Source organism: Pungitius pungitius, chromosome 4 (assembly GCF_949316345.1).
Source record: "Pungitius pungitius chromosome 4, fPunPun2.1, whole genome shotgun sequence".
NCBI classification, from domain to species: domain Eukaryota; kingdom Metazoa; phylum Chordata; class Actinopteri; order Perciformes; family Gasterosteidae; genus Pungitius; species Pungitius pungitius.
In genome coordinates, this window is record NC_084903.1 from 10,909,049 (window position 1) to 10,918,119 (window position 9,071).

General features: G+C 45.2%; 1 protein-coding gene across 2 annotated transcripts in view; it reads left to right on the forward strand.

Moving 5' to 3' along the window:
* ankrd11 (ankyrin repeat domain 11) overlaps nucleotides 1-8,059 on the forward strand; it is an 85,928-nt gene extending 77,869 nt beyond the window's left edge. Inside the window, exons 10-14 of one of the 2 annotated variants that reach the window (XM_037486901.2) lie at nucleotides 44-2,780; nucleotides 2,998-3,096; nucleotides 3,359-3,502; nucleotides 3,625-3,717; nucleotides 3,829-8,059. In XM_037486901.2, the coding sequence (XP_037342798.2) occupies nucleotides 44-2,780; nucleotides 2,998-3,096; nucleotides 3,359-3,502; nucleotides 3,625-3,717; nucleotides 3,829-4,014 (3,259 nt within the window). In that variant the 3' untranslated portion in view covers nucleotides 4,015-8,059. The remainder of the gene's footprint in view (nucleotides 1-43; nucleotides 2,781-2,997; nucleotides 3,097-3,358; nucleotides 3,503-3,624; nucleotides 3,718-3,828) is intronic. The other variant, XM_037486908.2, reaches the window with a different exon arrangement.
* The last annotated feature ends 1,012 nt before the right edge of the window (nucleotides 8,060-9,071 follow it).

Below are 9,071 nucleotides of genomic sequence, written 5' to 3' on the forward strand. Positions count from 1 at the left end.
GGGGTATATCGTCTAATGTTTTGTCCCTCTGTTATCCACCCAGCAGGTACTCTAACTCCCAGAGTTTCCAGGAGGGTACATGTCCCACACCCGCGAAGAACCTCCAGCTGCCACTTGTCAGTCGATCTGCATCTTCTGACGTCCGCAGGCCACTAGAGGATGAGTTCAAGGCTGAGGCTGACAAGTTCCTTCGACAGCAGAGTGATTCTGCTGCTGAATTTGATCCGCCATCACCCTCCCAAACTTTAGAGGACAAATTAGCGACTGTGGATGGCCTGGAGTGCCTCCCATCTCCTTATTTCTCCCCACTAAGGCTGCTCTCCCCTCGGCGGGAGCCAGGCCTTCCAGCGCCAGATGTGCTAGCACCAACCCTTGCTGTCATTGAGGGAAATGAACACTTTCCTGACAGTGTGTACCACAATTTCTTGCCCAAACCTTCTACTCCGGTTCACAGGCCGGATCCCCAGGAGCCTTGCTTTGACATCGCTGCCCCACCTACCCCGGCTCCTGCTGCTCTGCCCCCCCTGGACATCGATGACATCTCTGAGCCTCACCACAGTGAACCTAACCGGGTCCTGTCAGATCTTCCCTCTCTCACTGAGGAGCAGGAAGAGGAAGATGAAGATGAAGATGAGGAGGAGGAAGACGATGAGGAGGAGGAGGAGGAGGAAGAGGAAGAGGAGGAGGAGGAGGCGGAAGAAGCAGAAGAGTGCTTTGAGGATGACGTGGATTTGGATGAGAGGGCTGATGGAGACCACTGTACAGTGGAGGAACCGGAGCCAACAAGGGACCGGTGTTGTTTCTCCCCTCCAGTAGAGGACCCTCTTAGGAAGAGCTGGCCTGCAGAATCTCCAGGCCGACCGGAACCGGAGATCCAAGAGCTCACTCCAACACACTCTGCACCCAACCAGGGAGATAACTGTTTTGATCAGAGCATAGGTTGGGACCCTGACTTGGATCTCAAGTCTCCCCACAGGACGTATGGAGAGATAGAGGCTGCTGTCTCCAAAATAACTAGTCCTTACCATTCAGACAGTGAGATGCAGCACTTGTCGGGTCACCCTTCTGTCGCAGCCCCTTATGCTGCCTGGAATAGGTGGCACAAAGAGGACACAGACGACTTTGACGAACAGAAGGAGGCGGTGGCTGACATCCCCTCTCCAGAGAGGCCTGACACAGCAATTGAGGAGGAACCCAACTTTTTACACACCTCATCATCCTCCAATAGACTGGAGTCTTTCTTCCACGACTGCAACAGGCCTAGCATAGAAGAAAGTCCTCAGATGGTAACCGAATTGACGTGTGAAGAACCAGACAGCAGACAGCCCACGCACAGCTTCGGTGCTACCACGGAGAGCCACATGGCTCCAGCTGTGGCCTCTGAGCCCGTGGTGCCCTGGGCCGACCCATTCTCTGCCGAGCCAGATGAACTGGATGACCTGGGGCCGTTCTCTTTGCCTGAACTACCACTACCGGACAAGTCCGAAGAGGCGGAGTCTCGAGAGCCAGAGCCAGTTGAACGCATCAGGACTGTGCTCACCCACATTGGACCTAGCATTAAAGACAGAGGTGACCTGGCCATAATGGAGGTGGACCTACCGAGCCTGGCTAAGACGCCAAGCCCCGCTGCACAGCAGGGTTTAGGAGAACTCACTGGACAAGACTTGGTCGTACTGTCACCGCATGACAACTTCCAGCCAGCGATGGATCTCGAGCCAATTAACGGCTCTCGCTGTGTAATACAGCAACAGGGCGGCATGTTGGAACGAAAAGGAGCTTACGGGGAACCTGATGAGTTGGAACCCAGCATATTGTTTTCATCCGTCAAACCAGATCCCAGTAAGCAACATCCCTTTGAGATCCACTCCCATAGCGAGTCTTTGGCGTTACCAACGGAGTCGGCTGTCAAATCAGAGGTGAAACCGAAGGAGATGTCTGAGCCTGTAACAGAGTCCGTCACATGCAGTCCTGTTCCTCAGCTCCCAGTGGCGGTGGCACTCTCCAGCGCAGTGGAGCTACCGGACACTCCGGAGACGCCGTCCAAGGTAACTGCAGTAGCGCCGGCCGCTGTCTCTACCACGGTAGACGTCCCCAAGAAGGTAGACGAAATCCCTCAGCGGATCACTCGCAACCGCGCCAAGAACAATCCCTCTGTGCTAGCCGTCCCATCCACCTCCAGCATAATAACCTTGTCCTCCACTGCCACCCTTGTAACGACCAGTCCGACAGTGACCCTTAATCCAATTCCCACGAGAACGCCGACACCCACCTCGGCGGCTTCCTTTCCAGCTCTGAAGAACGAGTCTGTGATTACGGTGTCCTCGGCTGCATCTAACCTAACCCCGGCGGTGTCGGTCTCTACTTCCGTGACAACTCCTACCCCACTGGTTATGAGTAAGACGACGAAAGGTCGCCCGGTCCCTCTGGAGGAGGAGGAGTCTCAGAACCAGCACCCGCGGAAGAGAAGATTCCCACGTTCTGCCGGGCAGCAGGTCCAGGTTCAGCTGGTAAACACAGCCATGCAGCAGACTAGGGAAATGATCCAACAGACTTTGGCCGTAATCGTCAACGCCATCAAGCTGGACGATATTGAGCCCTACCACAGTGACCGATCCAACCCATACTTTGAGTACCTGCAGATCAGGAAGAAGATTGAAGAAAAGAGAAAGATCCTTTGCTTCATCACCCCACAGGCCCCCCAGTGTTACGCTGAATACGTGACGTACACCGGCTCGTACCTGCTGGACGGCAAACCTCTCAGCAAGCTTCACATCCCTGTGGTGAGTTATGCTTGAATGCTTTCTGTCTGTCCTTGTTGCCAAAGCAGTCAGTAGGTATGGACTCACGGTCTGATTCTGCCATTAAAAATATACGTGGAAACAGCTTCTCTTTCTAGGCTCGAATGCAGAAATGTTGACAAACTTGAGCTAGGTTATGATACCGTCTAATGTAGTATGAAGAAAGTATATAATGCTCTATGTTGTGTCGGCTCATCAGATTGCCCCACCTCCATCGCTTTCTGAACCTCTGAAGGAGCTTTTCAGACAACAGGAGGCAGTAAGAGGGAAGCTTCGGTTGCAGCACAGCATAGAACGGGTAAGGAATACATCTGTACCATCTCTATCCTTAGTTCACCTTTTGTAATAAATATATATATGCAGACACATGGGAAATCCCTCTTACTATAGAGAAACGCAAAAAGAATTCAATTACATTTCTCTAGTTGTGTGACGACAATCTGAGTGAAATCTTGCTGACACGAGACCCATTCCTATTAACCTCACTAACCAGCCCGTTGGTTAGCCTAATATCCAACACTAATTGGAATGTTAATTTTCTTCTCTGCTTATGTTCACAGGAGAAGCTGATTGTATCATGTGAGCAGGAGGTTTTAAGGGTCCACTGCAGGGCGGCCAGAACAATAGCCAACCAGGCTGTGCCATTCAGTGCCTGCACCATGCTGTTGGACTCTGAAGTGTACAATATGCCATCAGAGAGCCAGGTAGGAAAACATTCCAGTGTACACTCAAATGTCGGCTTAATAAAAGCAGATTTTACTAGAGGCGTAGAATTATTACATAACCCATTACTTAATCTACATCTCAACTTGGTGTTTGTTCTCAGGGAGATGAGAACAAATCTGTGAGAGATCGCTTCAACGCTCGTCAGTTCATTTCCTGGATCCAGGATGTGGATGATAAATACGACCGCATGAAGGTAAGAATCGGGCCATCTGCACTGATTCCACTTCAGCTAAAGGTGGCGTTACACAGCTCTTGTGTACAGACCAAGGAGACTTAAGCTTTGCTTTTCACCCCCCCCCCACAGACATGTCTGTTGATGCGGCAGCAGCACGAGGCAGCAGCCCTGAACGCAGTGCAAAGGATGGAATGGCAGCTGAAGGTCCAGGAGCTGGACCCAGCAGGGCACAAGTCCCTCTGTGTCAACGAAGTGCCGTCCTTCTACGTGCCAATGGTCGACGTCAACGACGACTTTGTCCTGCTGCCTGCATGACACTTTGGTGCTCACGAATTAACAGCAAACTTTGTCAGAATCACTTCTTCTCAGAGAGACTTTGTTGAACTGAACGAAAGGGCTAGCAAGTTTGAAACAAGACTTTACAAAGGAAAAAATTATATTCTATAGAAAGATGAAAAACTTGCTCTGGATTCCCTTCTGTGAAGAGGGAACCCTGTTTTTACTGGGGAAAAGAAAACACACAACTTGCACTTTCATCCTCAAAAGTTTTTACGCTTACGTTTGATCAGAGTGTGAGAAGCAGAAACCGTTTTTGCTTCGGGGCTCTGACGTCGGGACAAAGCTCCTCCGTTTCGGTGAAACGGGGACAGAGATATATTTTCTGCATTTGTTTTTTGGTCCCTGCTTCAATAGAACCACCGGCAACGACGGGAGGAGGTAGAGCTCTCCGAGCGGCACGGAGGAGGACCCTCCCTCGTTGACCCCAGGGCTCCTGGTGGGCCAGGAGAACTAGACCGTGTCTGGCTGGAAGTCAACGCGAGCGCTGGTGCATTATGTGGATCTTCACGGTTGATGGGATTCATCCGGGATGGGCGGACCAGGAAGCTGGAACCGGTCGCTGATGGTTTTGGGGCTATAAGACCATGAACCCGGAGGACGCCCTCTCTGTTCTCGCCGCAGCAGGCTGGCCTAGCTTAACAACGGCGCAACAGAGCCTTCAGAAGGTTGGAACACAGAAGACACAGAACACCAATTTGCGCGTGTGTGTGTGTGTGTGCGTGTGTGCGTGTGCGTGCGTGCGCACGTCAGGTGCCGGTGTCCGAGCGGAAGACTGACCCCCGCAGCCTCTGGGCCGGGCATGGCTCTCTGAGGACAGACCGGAGTGTTCCTCAGCCACCATGCTTGCTCCAAACACAAACACATCAGACCGCCATGGACTGCAAAAACACCACAGGACAACCTGAAGAAACAAACATAACGAATGTTGAGATACAAAGAGACTATTGAGAAATTTTGATTTTGGCAGGAGGAGAGAAATATTGTTTTTGTCTATTTCTTTACTTGGGCATTTCATTGTTTCTGAGGAAGTGACTTGAAACACTACAGAGCCAATATTAGTTTAATGGAGAAAAAAAGCAAAAGAAAATCAAAAAAAAGTTGTATTCCGTAAATTATGTACAGTTTTTATATTCGTTAACCAATGTATTCTTGCTGCCTTCTAGATAATTTATTTTGCCACACATTACTGCACAGTTGTAAATAACCTATGTACTGTAATATCACTCAGTTAAGTGTAAAGAAAAAAACACAAAAGAAATAAAAGTTATCTTTTTATGTACAGTTCACTTTTGGGCAGCACTTCCCCCTCCCCTCCCTCGCGTCTCATATCCACGGGCCAAAATGTGTACACGAATCTGTCAGAATTTGTAAGACTTCAGTGCACAGTGGTATGATCCCATATCTTAGATTACTACTAGCTACTAGCTGATAGAGAACTCCTCTGGATTAAAACTGGCCAACCACCATATAGTCCCTCAGATGTAGCAGAATAGTTGTTGAGGATTTATTTAAAGAATAGAGGATTATTATTCATTGCTTTACTACACAATTCTATCTGAGAAAATTCGAACCAAGAAAATGCCTTGTTCAGTGAAAAAAAATGTACTCATTGTTGGGCAAAGTCACATAGATGTATATGGGTGGGATGAAAGTGAGAGTCATTCATGAGGATAACCGTGTTAATGTAGAATGGTTTCAAATTCATTTCCCATCTTTTTCATTAACAAAAATTGGACTGAAATCATTTCTGATGATCACAAAACAACAATATCTCCAAAACCAACAAGAATTTACCGACTTAAAATATCTTTAGTAGTCTGTCTTCCAAGACAGCTCAGTTTTCCCTTTTCAAATTGCAGTTCCAGCTTTACTCACTGGATGGCACTAGTGTGTCTGAAAGCCCAAGCTCCTATTTGGCTTTGCATTAGACCTGTAACTTTTTACTCGAATGAGTGTTTTTAAACATCCCCTTATAAGTTTCTTATACAACACGAGCTGCAGGCCCAAGCTTTCAGCTCCAGTCATGTCACACTTTTTAGCAATGTCTAATTTGCAAGTGGTTTGATTAGTGCGGTCATGGATTTGCCATTTTAGGTTTCCTCATCATATTACTCCTTAAAAACAGTTGCGATACTTAAATCTTCTAAATGAACCAAAAGTTGGACTTTGAGTAACACAAAAAGTTTAAGGAAATCGATAATAGATCGGATTTCTTTTGGTCTTCGATTTAAAAAAAATCCTATTTTAAATGTAGATTTGTGATGACCTGTATTGATGCTCTATTTTTTTAGTGGGTCTAGGCTTTGATAAGCTTTCCCAACCCAGCACATAGGCTTCCTGTCTGTGTGTGAGAGCTGCTCCCGTATCCTGATGGCAATATTATCTGAAACTGTTAAAGTTATTTACACACTGTCAGTCAGCATAGCTGTGTATGGTATGTCTAGTCAAGTGCAATGGTTGTGGAGGCTGTGCAGACAAGGTGGCTAGATGTATAGTCCTGGATATTTGACAGATACACACATCCTGGTTGGTATAAACTTGCATATTTGGATACAAATAGCCAGAAATTTGTTTTTTAAACACTTGTTTGTCTACACACTTTTATGGGAAGAAGTTTAAAGGTGTCTTTAGTCCACAGAATCGTTTTTTTTTTTTTTTAGCTCAGTGTATGTAGGTTTGAATGTTGTTGTGATTATCTTTGGGGTTTTGGTTCCTGTATAAAACATAAACACCAGTGGCATGTCAATCGCGTTGCTTATCGAGCAGAATGTACACCGTTATTATGCCCTGGCCGACCACGCCCTCTCACTATTGTTTACAAGACATTGAGTGTTTTCCGTTTCACGTGTCACCCTTTTTTAACGGTTTAAGCCCTGCTTTAACGGTTTAAGCCCTGCTTTGGATTTCATTATGTAATCAAGTCTTTTATTTGAACCATAAAGGCTTGAAATGGTGACGGTTGACAAAACTGACAGGCAATTCTTCCCCCGAGCGATACTCATCGCATCCACCCATTGTGATCCTCCACTGAGAATATTCAAATCACAAAAAGCGTGATTTCTGGATTAATTAAATACAGACACAAAATAAATATTTCCTGGGAAGCATGTAGAGCACTTGGCCGTAGTGATACAGATGCATACTGACACCACCTCAGTCAGCAACATATTACCTCTACTCTCCTCACATTCACTCATAATGTTTATCTTTAATTCGTTGTTTGTGGGTTTTTTCTTACTGGACATAAATATACATAATAGTTTTTTTTCATTCTATAGAATCACGATTTCAAGCCTTTTTTTCCCTCCTAGTTTGTTTTTCTTTTTTTAAATTAAAACCCAGACTGTAGCTATTTCTTTCGTTGTGGAAAATGACTAATAAAAAGCATGGAGAACTACTCTTTAAATGGTGAGAAACAACCTATTTATTATTTGTTTTTTGTTTTTTTCTGACACCTGTGGTATGTTTAGAGTTGAAGTTGGTCTCCGCTGTGTAAATTTTCCTCCCTGTAATGGGTGAAAGAGACATACTGTACATAGCTCTGTAAATAAAATCTCCCAGGACGTTTTGCACCCTCCTCTTTGTACTAGTCTGAAGAATTGCGTAGAATGTGGGGTTCTAACAGCAGCGAGCTACGTGCGCTTGCTGCAGGTGATTATGATGTAACAATGTAACGTTTTTTTATTTGTACAATGTAGTTTACTTGTGTACATATTGTTGGAGCAGCTAAGAGGGGGGGGGGGGGGGGGGTTGTTGATGCTATTGTCAGTGCTGTAACCGAAATCCAGTACTTTCACCTCTAGCTGTTGTTGATTTCCTGCAAAAAAAATAAAGAGAAAAAAAGACATAAAAAAATAAAAACATGACAAACCGAAAATGAGGATGGATGGGGGAAAAAAAAGACTAAAACGGAAAAGTAAAAATTCTAAATTGTTATTTTCTACAGTTGCATGTACAGAGAGCGCGAGAACTGCTGTTGTTCCTCAGAGATTATGTTCGTTAATAAAACTTTGAAATATTACCAGCTGTCCTCTGGTCATTGATTTGGTGTTGATGGTGTATTTTCTGATACTACGTCATAAAGTCTCTAGCCAAAATACATTCACTCACAAAAACATATCTGAAAATACCTCATCATCATCTGAAAATACCTTTTGGAATATATATTTATTCATATGTTGTATTTGAAATATATACGTGTGCAAAGAAAAATAAGATTTACATCAATATGATAAGCAGTTTCTGGTGGTTTCTATTTATGGCAGCATCAGGTCATTTTTCCCTCAGGGCTTCACAATCTGAAGGTGTGAAATGCCTTCCTGCGGCTTGTCGGAGTAACAAACAAGCAGGACATGTCTCCCCAACATCAGGTTTCTGTATAAAGCCCTGTTTCGTGGCCTATGATAGAGAAGATTTATTAAAACATCTCAATTTGTTTCCTTTATCTTTGCCATTACATAGCACATGCTCATTGGAAACCTTTCACCTAAACTTCAAAATCTATTAACAAACCATTTCATGGTATTTCCTGTCACAAGGAGGACGAACATTGTGTTGTGAGTCATCACCTGAATACGCTGTAACGCTTGTGATTTGTTCCCAGACATTAATTAAATAGGAATTCTAATGTTTTAAACAAAGCAGAGGAGACTACAAGTCATTTTCTGTCAGATGTCAACAAACACATTACTGCAAAGTAAGCAACACTTTACAGTATTCCCTGACCAAAGCTAAGTTTAACTCCAGGTGGGCTAAAACCTGCATGACTATGACCTCCCTGAGGCCAGTGATGCCTGAGTAGAGCGTACTCTAATCTGACCACCTTTTTCAGTAACGAGTAATCTAACGCGTTAGAATGTCCAAACCAGTAATCAGATTAAAGTTACTTGTCCAGGTCACTGTGCATTACTATTTTGTCATTAATAGTAAAATATATCTGGGAGTGAAGCCACGTAGCCTATGCGACAATTAAGTCACGTTTTCAGCATGAGGGTCACGTCACCTGTACATACATAGACCTACCACACAGCAAC